Source organism: Pogona vitticeps, chromosome 3, assembly GCF_051106095.1.
Source record: "Pogona vitticeps strain Pit_001003342236 chromosome 3, PviZW2.1, whole genome shotgun sequence".
Lineage (NCBI taxonomy): Eukaryota > Metazoa > Chordata > Lepidosauria > Squamata > Agamidae > Pogona > Pogona vitticeps.
In genome coordinates this window covers 192,492,702-192,505,956 of record NC_135785.1, presented here as the reverse complement: position 1 = coordinate 192,505,956, position 13,255 = coordinate 192,492,702, and the positions used below count along the sequence as shown (strand labels likewise).

At 38.8% G+C, this 13,255-nt stretch overlaps 1 protein-coding gene across 17 annotated transcripts in view; it reads left to right on the top strand.

Moving 5' to 3' along the window:
• Positions 1-13,255, top strand: part of DMD (dystrophin) — a 1,295,019-nt gene that overhangs the window by 864,681 nt on the left and 417,083 nt on the right. For all 17 annotated transcript variants that reach the window (XM_078390471.1, XM_078390476.1, XM_078390472.1 and 14 more), the window contains 2 exons: positions 5,989-6,136; positions 10,658-10,807. In XM_078390471.1, coding sequence (XP_078246597.1) covers positions 5,989-6,136; positions 10,658-10,807 — 298 coding nt within the window. The remainder of the gene's footprint in view (positions 1-5,988; positions 6,137-10,657; positions 10,808-13,255) is intronic.

Genomic DNA, 13,255 nt, shown 5'->3' with positions numbered 1-13,255 from the left:
TTCCTTAATTGGGTTGGGTATCCATTACATACAAAAATTTGGAGCTAATACATCCACCACTGACATGGTATTCTCCCTCAGACAGTTGCAGGAGAAACATATACCAAGATCCAGGTCTATAGAGCCTGTGTCCTGAGCACACTCCTGTACTGCCGTGAGTCCTGGACCCCTTGTGAACAGCAGGAGAGGAAGCTCAACATATTCCATATGTGTTGCCTCTGACACATTTTTTGTATCACCTGGCAGGACAAAGTTCCAAACAGAGTAGTCCTAGAACGAGCTGGAATTTTTAGCATGTATTCATTACTGAAACTGCAATGTCTACATTGGCTCGGGCATGTCATGAGAATGGCTAATGTTTGGATTCCAAAAGATCTCCTGTGTGGAGAATTAGTGCAGGGAAATCGCCCCAGAGGGAGACCACAGCTGCGATACTGTACAAGGATACCTGCAAGCAGGATCTGAAGGCCTTATGAATGGACTTCAACAGGTGGGAAACCCTGACATCTGAGTCTTCAGCCTGGAGGCAGGCGTGCATCATGACCTCTCCCAATTTGAAAAGACCCTTGTCCAGCAGGCCGAGGCAAAGAGGCAGTCCCAAAACCAGCAAAATCAGGGAGCTGGACAGGGGACAGATTGTATTTTTCTTCAGCGTGGAAGAGATTGTCACTCTCGAATTGGCCTTCTCAGCCACACGAGATGCTGTTCCAAGTCCTCCATACAGAGTACGTTACCATAGCCTTTTGAGACTGAAGGATGCCTAATCTAATCTAATCTAATCTAATCTAATCTAATCTAATCTAATCTAATCTAATCTAATCTAATCTAATCTAATCTAATCTAATCTAATCTAATTCAGAGTCTTCAAAACCCTAGAATAAAATACCAATTCAGTTGCATATGTATGAATTCACTATGTGGATTCATCTCTTCTACACAAACTTGTAGGAATTATACCAAGACCAAGTTGGCAAGGGCCTTAGTAATCTAATTGGCAACAGCAGCTCCAGCATCTTCATTTCTCCTGCTGTTTCTGATTCAAATATCATACTCACAGCACTGCTCTTTCTTGAACCCACTCCTTTGGGCTGAAGCAATATTTTATGGGGGTTACACAAGCATTCTCCAAACATTATTTTCTAACTCAGACAACATTCAAACTAATGCTCTCTTCTGTTCTATTCTTCAGTCACCTTTCATAGCATTCCACAGTCTCTGACTAGTTAAGCCGAAGAAGCACTAGAACTGTCATAGAAGCCTACATTAGGCAGAATGATATATTTAGTAGGAACACAAAAGAGAGCCTTCTCTGTTGCTTCTCCAAGACTCTAGAACCCCCTCCCATGGAAGGCCAGGCTGGCCCCATCTTTGCTGTCTTTCCATAAACAGATGAAGACCTTTCTCTTCTGGTGGGATTTTTAAAGGGATTACTGTATTCTCTTGTTTTGCTTGTGCTTTGAATATTGTTCCCATTTTAAAGTTTTAATATGCTCTTTATTTAATTCTTTTAAGATATTGTAATAGTTTATTAATTTAGCTTTTAATTTAATTTCTTTTAACATTGTAAGCCACCTTGGATCCTTTAGGAGAAAGGCGGCATACAGATATTTTAAATAAATAAATATGTGAATTTAAACCAAGAGAGTAAAATTAATTTTTGGCCAGACTCAAAATTGCAGAGGGTCTCAAAAAAGTCAGCCCTTCCATTCAACTGAGTGAATTAGACAGTTGCTTTGGAGTGTCATGAAAAGGCAGCAAAGACGTAACTCTTCAGGACTAAGTGCAATTGCTAATCTCAACTAGAACAGATCCATGGAATCTATGAAACCTGGCAAGTAAATACATATATAGATTCCATTAGGTCTTTTCCAGTTCAGACAAACAATTGGAACGTGGCCATTTACATTATTTAACATTCAGCTGTATAATTCATAGAAACATGCTGTGGGGTTTTGTATTTACCTTCAAATTTTATGTGTATTCTTCACCATGCTGAGTGTTGTTTTGTTTAAAATATATTAGAAGTGGTTATAATGCAAGCAGCTACTCATTTCAATATTTCATACAGAGACCACAGCTTATTTTCGTGTAAATGTATTGGAATGACTCTTGAAATAAAATGTCTAGCACTTAATTTCAGATGGGGAGTTTTAAATGCACCATTTATTACTGTTAGTACCACATGTTGGAATAAATCCTAGCAAATCATTAAACCTGTAAGTAAATACAATTATAACACTTGAAGTCTTGGATGCTTGAGTAAAAGATTTTTAAACTTTGCTATCAAAATGATAACTTTAGAAACATAACATTACTTTATCATAATAAAGTATTCTGTCTTTGTAATTTATTTTTCATCTTTCTAAAAATGGGTACAATGTACATAATATGTGGTCATGCCTCCTTATAGCACTCCAGTCCTAAATATCTGCAGCACCATATCCTAGTATTAACCAAAATTTCTTCTGCTGAACTTATGCTAGGATTGGCAGATACAAATGCATAATTTTGTAATTGGAATGATACTAAACATTTAGTGGAAAGACATTTACTAGCTGCATCTCGATGGTGATGAATGCCCATTTAATAGAGGAATGGTCACAACTTTTTGAAGGTAATAGAAGTGATAGTACTCATGAAGAGGGACCACCTTGTACTCTTAGGAATGTGTTATCAGCTAGTAATAAATACTATGATAATATTTCCATGATTCTGTTTGTTTGTTTGTTTGTTTGTTTGTTACATGTATATCCCAGCATATTCTTAAAAAATGTTCAAGGCAGCTTACAAACTTCTCAAAAGGATAAAAGCTGGTAAAACCAAATTTAACCAATCCCCTCCCCAAATCATAAAACCAACCCAATTTTTAAAACCATTAAAATCAAGCAAGTACCTTAAAACCGTTAAAATCAACAAAATATACAGTTAAAAACAAAACAAAGTAGGTTAGACTCTCCTGCATGTTTGTTAACTGGGCTTCTGAAACTGTTGATATTTTTAAGAGGGCCTCTCCTGAGGATTCTAGTATCTGGCCGAGCTCATAAGAGATGGGTGGCCCCTTAGATAACCAAGCCCCAAGCTCTTTCAAATTTTACAGGTTGAAACTTTCACCTTGAATTGTGTTTGGTTGGCAATTGGCAACCAGTGCACATTCAACAGTATTGGAGTTGTGTGATCAGGATAATGTGCACCAGTTAGCAAACTAGCTGTTGCATGTTGCACCAGTTGAAAATCTTGGACCCTCTTCAAGGTAGTCTCACGTAGAGCACATTGCAGTAGTCAAAATGTGATGTAACTAAGGCAGGGATTCTATAATTAAGTGGGTGTTGATTCTTGAATGACACTAATTATTGGGATGCATTTTAGCCTGCATTCGAAGTCAGATTTGGAACCATAGAAGGCCTTATTATCCTGATGGATTACCTATAACAGAAGGAGGACAAAAGTAGTATATATAAGGGATATTTTTTTTTCCAGATAAAGGTGACCATTGTTTCTTTCTGGACCTCTACTGTATGATGGGAGATGTGCTTCAGGAATTCTGCTCTTTGCATTAAGCTAGTGCAGAAGGATTGCTGCTTTGTTTCATGGCTGTCATGCTGTGCTGTGCCATTGGCTTCTGTCTTGTCCCCCATGCTGCTATAATTTTAAGTGAATGAGATTTGCAAAGAAGTGCCATCAAAGTGCAGAGGTCCCACCCAACTTTATATCTGTTTTTTATCACATTCAAGTGAAGTTGTAAAGGAGGTGAATAGGTGTCTGGAGTGCATAATGAATGAGGATATAGTCAAAGGGGGGTGGAATCTAAATCTACGTGAGAGGGAAGTGGTTTTAGCTGAGTCTCCATATGACTTGGGAGGTGACAGACAGCCTTTTCTGGATAAGTTCACATTATTTCAGTCCATTCCTGTCTTCAGAGTCCCCAGTGGCTTCCATGGTACAAGGGAGTTTTTATTAGCTGTAGTGATAAGAGCCTCATGGCGCAGTGGTTAAACCGCTGTACTGCAGCCAAAACTGTACTCACGACCTGGGGTTCAATCCCAGGTGGCGGCTCAAGGTTTACTCAGCCTTCTGTCCTTCCGAGGTCGGTAAAATGAGTACCCAGCTTGCTGGGGGGCAACGTGTAGCCTGCATAATTAACTTGTAAACCACCCAGAGAGTGCTTGAAGCACTATGGGGCGGTATATAAGCAGCACGCTTTGCTTTGCTTTGGCTGACCTGTAGCTTTTTTGGACGCTGATAGCCTTGCCACAATTAATTTGGGCATGTAGTTGGCCATGACTCACCTGTGCTCCCTCCAGCTACAAGGAACTACTGCTTTGGGATATATTTATTTTAGCTTAACTACTTTTAATGTGCTATATGTGGGGCAGTCTTTCAAAACTAGTCACACATTTTCATTTGTAAAACATAAAGCAAAAGCAAAGTGTGCTGTTTATGTCCTGCTCCATAGTGCTTAAAGCTTGCTTACTGATTGTGGCAGGGCATATAGAACCAGGCTTGAAACAACTGTACCAGCACTCAATTATATAATGTTTTCCCCAGGAGAGAGTGTGTTGGCACCCCAATTATTGAGTGCTCTCTGTGGGAGGACACGAAATTGGATGTCTTATCAGTGCCAAGTGAAAAACAGCAACACACATTTTAATCTGCCCAAGTCTTTTGACCTTGTGAAATTTTGGATCTGATGGATTTTACTGTTTTCATGGTGAGACTGTTGTGGTGCTGCTGGTTGTTATTAACTTTTCATTGATTTTCTTGTATTTTTATATACTGCAAGCTGCTCTGAAAGTCTTTGACTGAAGTTTTTAAATATATAAATACAAAGAAGAAATATATGTTCTTATGGTTCTTTGGGAGGTAAGTCCCATGGTGGGACTCCCTTCTAAATAAATGGGAATAAGACCATTCTAAGGTTTCTTGTAACACTGTTCACAATTCACATTTCCTTTCAATGTGAGTGCGTTCAGTAATGACTGCTTGGGAGTAAATGGTGACTTAGATATTGTTATAATAATATAACAAATTAGCAAGTGTTGGTGAAAAGTCAGTAGTGGCTCTCAAGTCAAATGTATACATGTTTTGAAGTGTTACAAATTAAATTGGCAGAAAAGGCCTTTTAATTCTGCCACTTAAAATGTAGCTAAAGAATTTGGAGAGGAGATTATTATGTATTGGAGATATTTAAAAGCACACTAGAGATTTCTTAAGGTATTTTAAAAACTGTTATAGACTTTCACTATGAACAAGCAAAAGCTTGTCTCTCTTCCTAATGGGGTAATAGTATGGAGGGCAGGGCTCATCTCTGTCCCCAAATCATCACTTCACTTCAAGCCCTAGGCAGATTAAGGCTGCAATACCTGAAAAGGTATTGCTGGATTCTCTCCCCACCCAAATATATCTGTATAGTTTCCCACAAATGTTATTTCTGAGAGCTTCAAAGTAATCAAGTCTATCTTCACTAAAATTTTGCTGAAATATTAGAATTGGATCCAGTCCTAGCTAACCTTAGAGTTAACCTAATGAAATCCATGGACAACTTTCTCTTGAGAAACTGAAGTCCCATTACTTTCAATGGACATACTGAAAATGACTTAACAGTGCAACAGTGGCTGCATGGGGTCAGGAATATACAGAAGCCTCTATTCCCTCCACTGATCTCATCATGCTGGTAGAAAATATCCCAGTACTGGGAGAACTCCTTTCTATTGGCTGAATTCAGAGATCTGTCTTTGAGGGATCTGCCTTCAGAACTACTCTACTAGCTACTTTGATAGTATTACACTAGTGGCCATAGGAATATGATTTCAGCCAATGTAAAGCAATGAACATAGTATCTCTGTGCATTTGAGTAAATAAGTAAAATATTTACCAATTATATTTATGTTATTTCTTGCTGTGCTGCCTTGCAATTTTGCTAATTGACCTCCATCTCAATGTAAGACTTTGAATCACCCTGTTAATTTTGTTTGTTCTTTTTCACCACAGGCTTGAAGAAGAACAAAATTACCTGACAGAACTGCAATACAATTTGGATAAGTTTATTTTATGGTTAGACGAAGGAAGTACCATTAGTGGCATTCCTCTTGAACCAGGAAATGAATACCAGTTGAAAGACACTCTTCGGAAAGTGAAGGTAATGTACATTTGAACAGCACAATCTTTTCTTAAGCCACACATTGCCTCCCTCCCACTCCCACAACAGTTAAAAATGTTATTTTGATTTCTCATTCCTTGAAATAAGCCTGCTGTGCAAATAAATTGTCAAAATAAATCATTTGAAATGTATAGTTGGTGCTTGAGAATCAAACATTTATGACAAGAATGTGATGTCACAATAGGGAGACAGGGATATTTTGCTATTTAGTGTCAAACTTTGAAAAACTGCCCTGAAAGTTTGAAGCCAAATAGAGCCCAGTTTTGAAGGAACTAGTATCCACTGAAAGAAACTTTTTTATAAAATGTGTATGAAATCCTATTTTAAGACATTATTTTAAAGAGACAAGCTGTTAGAAGTCAACTGTCAAAAGGCATACATTCAAAACACATCTTTCTACTGTCAAGTTAATTACCGTAGTTTTTGTTTATAAGACTATACTTTTGTCTAAAATCTTTAGACTAAAAATTAAGGGTCATCTTATACACAGAAGTAAGCTGAGGAGAGAACAAAAACAAATGGAGGGGAAAGCAGGGATCAAAGCAATCCTGCAGCACTTTGATCCCTTTCCCCTACACTTGCTAAGCCCCACTTAGATTTCTTAATTTTGGATTAGAAAAGTGGGGGACGTCTTATACATGGGAGCATTGTATACATGGAAAAATACGGTATATTGTCGTATGCATTATGAAGAAATGGAAATTGTCCTGCACAAAAATTCACAATGGCTCCAATTATAAGATGTTTGGTCAGTTCATTTAAGCTTTTTTGCCATTTATAATATATAGTGGTGCCTCGCACAATGAGCGCCCCGTAGAGCGATGAATTCGCTCTACGAGGACGCTAATGCGATCGCACAGCGATGGCCCCAATAGGCGAAAATCGCAGAACGAAGGTCGGTAAGCTGCTCGCTTACCGACCTTCGCTTTGTGACCCGCCGATCAGCTGTTCCGCGGCTTCAAAATGGCTGCCGGAACAGCCGAAAGGGCCGGGTGCAGCGTTTTCGCGCCCTTGGTAAGCAAGGGGAGGGCGCAAAAATGCTGCTGGAACAGCCGAAATGGCTGCGCGCAGCGTTTTCACGCTCTCCCCTCGCTTACTAAGGGCGCAAAAACGCTGCGCCTGGCCATTTCGGCTGTTCCGGCGGCCATTTTGGACCCGCCGATCAGCTGATCGGCGGGACCAAAATGGCCGCCGCGTGCCCCAAAACGGCCGTGTGCAGCGTTTTCGCACCCTTGGTAAGCAAGGGGAGAGCGCGAAAACGCTGCCGGAACAGCCGAAATGGCTGTGCGCAGCGTTTTCGCGCTCTCCCCTCACTTACTAAGGGCGCGAAAACGCTGCGCCCGGCCCTTTCGGCTGTTCCTGCGGCCATTTTGAAGCCGCAGAACAGCTGATTGCAGCCATTTTCGTGCCCTCGTTCAGCGAGGGGAGGGCGCGAAAATGGCTGCCGGACCCCAGAAGCATCGCTGAACGGTGAGTTTTCAGCCGATTTGGAACGCATTAAACAATGTTTAATGCGTTCCAATGGGCTTTTCTGCCCCGCTCAGCGATGTTTCACACAGCGAGGGTTAATCCGGGACGGATTAACCTCGCTGTGCGAGGCACCACTGTAGGTTGCTATTTCATTGTGCAAAATGGCAGACAATGAAATGGTGGACCACTCACTAATATGTAGATCATATTATATGCAAAACACTGGCAAAACTGAATAGTTTTTTAAACTAAAGTCCAATTAAGGCATGACAGGAACCAAAAACCAAGAGCTTACCAATGGAATTCATTGATTCAGTGGGCAAATGAAGCTGTGTGAGCTACTGTACAATTAAGATTGTGCTTACTGGCAGTGACATACTATAAGGCATTTTTCTGGGGGAGCGGTAGTGAAACCAATGAAGTTTTGCTGATTTCTCCACACCACTAGTCTTGATTGGTCTCTGATTCTCTCTGGTATTTTTACAGATATCATGAAATATTTTTGCTACTGTCCTTGGTCTCAGCAGAAAATTGGCTAAAAGATACTAAAATATACAAAGAAATACCAGTGGTATAGATATCTGGTTGTGCAGCCAGAAGCTGGAAGTTCAGTTCCCTACTGCATCTCCTTGACAGAGGCTGGACTCAGTGACCATTGGGTTGCTTCCAGCCCTGCCATTTGATGATGATGATGATGATGATGATGAGTGCTGGACATTTATGGCTCAGGAGATACAGTGAGAACGTTTGAACACATGAGAGATAACTGAAATGTTTAAACAGTTTAGGTTATTTCTCATTTCATAAAGAGACCATGACCCATCTACTCTATGTTCCATGTAAATTGGGTCTCATGTATAATGCCATAACAATAATTTATATTTATGAATTTGACATATGCATCACCTACCCAATGTGTACTCATTTCATTAATGTGGATTAATGCACAGCTTCTCCAGTAAATAAGCACTGAAATTCTGTTTGTTTTGAACTTCTTTTAAATAACAATGGACAATATTATGACAGTGGAGAGTAATTAATCTTGTTCCTAATGTGTAGAGACAACTCTGTATATCTTTCCTTGAAATTAAACCCTATTTTACTCAGCATGACCTATTTATGTGTTTATTTAAATCATTTGCTCATCATCTTTCTGCCCAATTATTTCCCTTTAGTTTAAATATTCTCATTGCATTCCTTGAGCCAAATATATACAGCACTGTTCATTTATTTGTATGTATATTTTAGCATCTTTAGGCCAAGGTTCTGCTGAGACCGAGGACAGTGATATAAATATTCTGTCATATATAGAAATATACCAGAGAGAACAAATTCCCAGTGCAGTTTGTGAGAAATTAAAATGATGAAACATTTAGTTTAAAACATTATTTAGAAAGCATTTAAACATTCATTAAAATATATGTATTGAAATGCTAGAGACAAAAGACTCTTTGGAACAGAGGGTTTAGCTACTAATTGAAAGCTGAACAGAGATGGAAGCCATCAAACCTCCCTGGGGATGCAGCTCCACATTTGGGGTACTGCTGCTGGAAAAATCCTGCTTCATATAGCCATCAACTCAAGGTGCTGCTAGTTCAGTGCTGATTTTTCTGGTCACCTGCCAAATCATGTGACTGTTGTGTAATGAGACCTCTTCTTTGTCTGCAGTAGCCACTGAAAGTTATCACCTGCAGAATTATGCTGGCAACTGTAACTAACAGGATTATGGCCTTTATTTTATAATCTCTTTGACTTCAGAATGCATAGACAAGTACAATAATCAGATATTCAGCTTTTATTTTTTAGTTAAGTTGCAGTCCTATGCCCTGAAAGCAAGTCTAGCTAAATGCAGTAAGACTTACTTATGAGTAAACATATATATACCATACATTGCACAGTTAGTCTTCCTAGTGGCTTCTTTTCACTTAGAAACAAAATTGCTAGCTTAATTATAGCTGTAAGACAGCAAATTCTTGGCAACCCTTAATGCTGCAAAACACTCCAGAAATGATTGAGCACTGATTCAAGTAGCTAGAAGAATGGCTTGAAACGTTAGCCTGTTCAGTAGAATTAGAGGGTGCGGGAGGGTTGCAGTGTCTTTGACAAAACTGAGGAAGTGGGCAAAAAAAGCTTTCCACAAAATGTCCTTGAAGATTGGCAAGATGAAATTCCAAAGGTAAAAGGGCAGAGAGAAGATGAGAATTATAGTACTGTTTCTGTGCTTACTGCTCTTAGCAAAATCTTATCAGCCATGTTGAGCATTGTCATTGTCATCCTAGTAAATACATCCTAATCTGTTTCTGCAGTACTGCAGAGATTTGAAACATGCAAATTTGAATTGTTTCCTTTTTTAATAAGTCACATTTCTGCAACAGTGATTCTCCTTTTTTAATGAAAGAAAATGTGGGGAAGGGGTCCCCAGGCTCTGGTAATCTCAAAATCAGGGGGAAGGTGCCCATGGCCTATGGGTTGTATGTTGCCTGTTCCTGATATAAACAACCAGAGTTCTCTTAGTTAACTCATAAAGGATAACTTGTTAGTATAAAAGGATAATTTGGTAGTTGCACACAATGCTTTAAAAACTGCTTTTACTGTCTTTCTTGTGGAGTGTGCGAGCATGAGTTATCCTTACAGTAAACTGCACCAGTATAATAGCCTCACCTAAGGAAGTCATTAAAATGAAATATATTTCTCTTTTGAGAATGATTCCAGGAATCATTAACATTGATAACTGGCTCTTTTTTTTCTTTTTGATCATTTAATCATTCCATCGTTTTCTTTCATCTGAGTGTGGTATTGACATTCTGGTGGGCATCTGAAAAATATCTACCTATTGCAGAAAGAGAACTGTTATGTTTTCTACCTTTTCCTGCAGCATTGCAACCTAGAACAAAAGCTGCAAGTATTTTGTGCTGAATTGAGCTCTTGAGTCTAGTTACTTCAGCTGATAAACTAATCAATAGAGGTGAAGATAAGGGAGTTGAAAATTCTACTACAGTTCATTTTAAATGTTGAATTTGTCTGTTCCAGTTAAGAGTGGAAGAACTGCCTCCACACAAGGGAATACTGAAGCGATTAAATGAGGCTGGAGAAAAAGTGCTTGGTAGTGCATCACTGAACCCTGAAGTAAAACATAAGCTTGACACTAGACTGAAGGAGGCTAACCATCGCTGGATAAAGGTTAGGCTTATTAACAACTGTCTTGTAGAGAATATCTGCAATCTCTTACAGGTGCATTGAGTATTTTTCAGCAATCATTCCTCTCCTCTTTTCTCAGCAGGTCTCCTTCAAAGTATCTGTACTTTTTATACCTGTAATAACTGAAAACGAGGACCAAGGTGTTCTCATTTCCCTACCACTTGTGGGTTGATATTGCACTGTTATAGACCTCTTTCTTCGTTTTGTATTCTGCAGCTCACAGCCTTTGCTTCATATTTTAGTCTCAATGTATACCATTATATGCATTTGTTCCTAATACTCATATGGATTTTTAAAAAATGTTTGAACAGTCTCATCGGCAGCAAAGGGCAAGGAGCAGCAACAATAGTGTAGACACTGGTACACTGTGCTTTTGACAACAGGAAGAAGATACTGAAATGTTCAAATCCAAACAGTGTCATTCATACATTTTGTTCAGGCTTTTTGCTCTCTCCTTTCTCCTTTTTTAAATTACTTCTGTAGTTTTGGATCTGGTGGGCTAGAAATGTAATTTGTTGCGGAGTTATATTGAATGAGTGATTAGGGTTGGTAAAACCTGTTGCCCTTCCACCACCAAGCCTGCCAGGTGTCTGTTGTACATAATAGATCTAGCACAGATGGTTAGCTGGTTCTGTCCTGGAATTCTACAACAGCATTGCTATGTTACTATTTCAGAGTTACATGACATGAAATATGATTACAATCAATAGTAGGTTTCATAGCTTTTCTCATGCCTTTGTATTGATGGATAAAAGAATGATATCAACACAAACCCCTTAGCTGTTTTGTCTCTGTCTCTCTCTTTCTTTGTTGACTCTGCATACTTCGACAAAGCATAAAATGCACATATTTTCTCAGGTTTCACAGGAAAGCTTTAACTCTGATCTGACAGAATAATGCAGAAGCTATTTAACTGTTATTTCCTCCAGCCAACTAAGATGCAAGGAGAGATAGCATCTGGATTCACTCATGCTGTCTCATTACCATTCAACCCAGTCCTGTGCACCTTGTCTATAAGGGGAAGTGCATTGAACACATGCAAGACAAGCTATGACTAGAAACCTTGCCCAGATTCCCCTTACAAAGAGAGACTGAATATCCAAAAGAGAAGCTCCCAGAGTATGGACAATATCTGGTGGTATGAGTACAGTAGTAATGTGGCCAACATACACAACTCCACTATTTTCCCTTGCATTCTAATAAGGTGATACCAAATTGTACCATTATTCTTAACTATGTATTTCGACATTTGACATTGTTGCATCTGATTTTAGTTGTGATTGGACTTAATTCACAGTCATAAACCTCTGTGTGCTGAGGCAAAGATTTTATGAGGGGGAAGGGGGGTTATTTGTATATTTACCATTGTGTGTAGTTGATCTAGTGTTGACCTTGAGAATATGTAAAATGTTTTCATTCATGTGTGCACCAATAAGTTTGAAATGATAGTTTTCCACTTGTATTACTGATTAGTACTAGTAGCAGTTTAAAAAAAAACTTAGAAGTCTTATATAGCCATCGTGGCTTGTAGCCACCAATAGCCTTGGCTCTCAATGAAAGAACTTTATCATGAAATAACATGTCCAGGAAGGAGATTTATGCCAGTAGATTTATGCATGTATCCTTTGTCCTCCAACCTACAAATGAAGAAATATGGCTGTACTTTTTCATAGCAAGTCTGACCCATATTGGATGATCAAATATGGATTTTAAAAAATCATTATCTTACGTTCATAAAGAGTTTAAAATTACTGTATAAGCACAGGAAAATCCAGTCTTAAGGGTTTCTGAAATGTGCTTTCAGACCAGAGCCATTACTAGAGCTGATCCTTGTACTGTTTATATTTGGTAGATATGAATGCTGCTTTGTTATGGCCAGCAAATAAAAATTAAGTGTACTGTTTTTGGCACAGGCGAAGCACGGTAGAGATGAAAAAAGCATTTTGAAAAGCATGATCTGAATACATGTAGTCATTATGATTTGCTATCTTTCCCCTCCAAAAAGAAGTGTTGCTTGAACATTGCACTATTTTTATGAATGTTTTTAAAGATACACTACAAGCACTGTTAGGTTATGAATTTTTAGTTTATTTTTTATTTAACAAAGCAGCTAATAGCTACATTTCTTCCTGCCATCTTAATGTAAGCATGGCTACCTGGTGTTTCAAAGTAAAGGGGTGCCAGGCATTGGCCCTTGCTATAGATTCTGTTCTTATCATATACCACCTGTTAGCACATAAAATAGATCTGTAGTGTTGTTGTTGTTGTTTTACCTTTTGTTGTACAGTAAATATGTGTATAGATTTGTCTTGGAGCCAGTGAAGCATGGCTTTTGTGAAAGGAGTTTATTACTCTGTAAACCTATCCTTAGTCCCATGGCAAACAAGAAGGATGAGCTAGATCGTAAGAATTTAACCTGGGGCCCAGAAG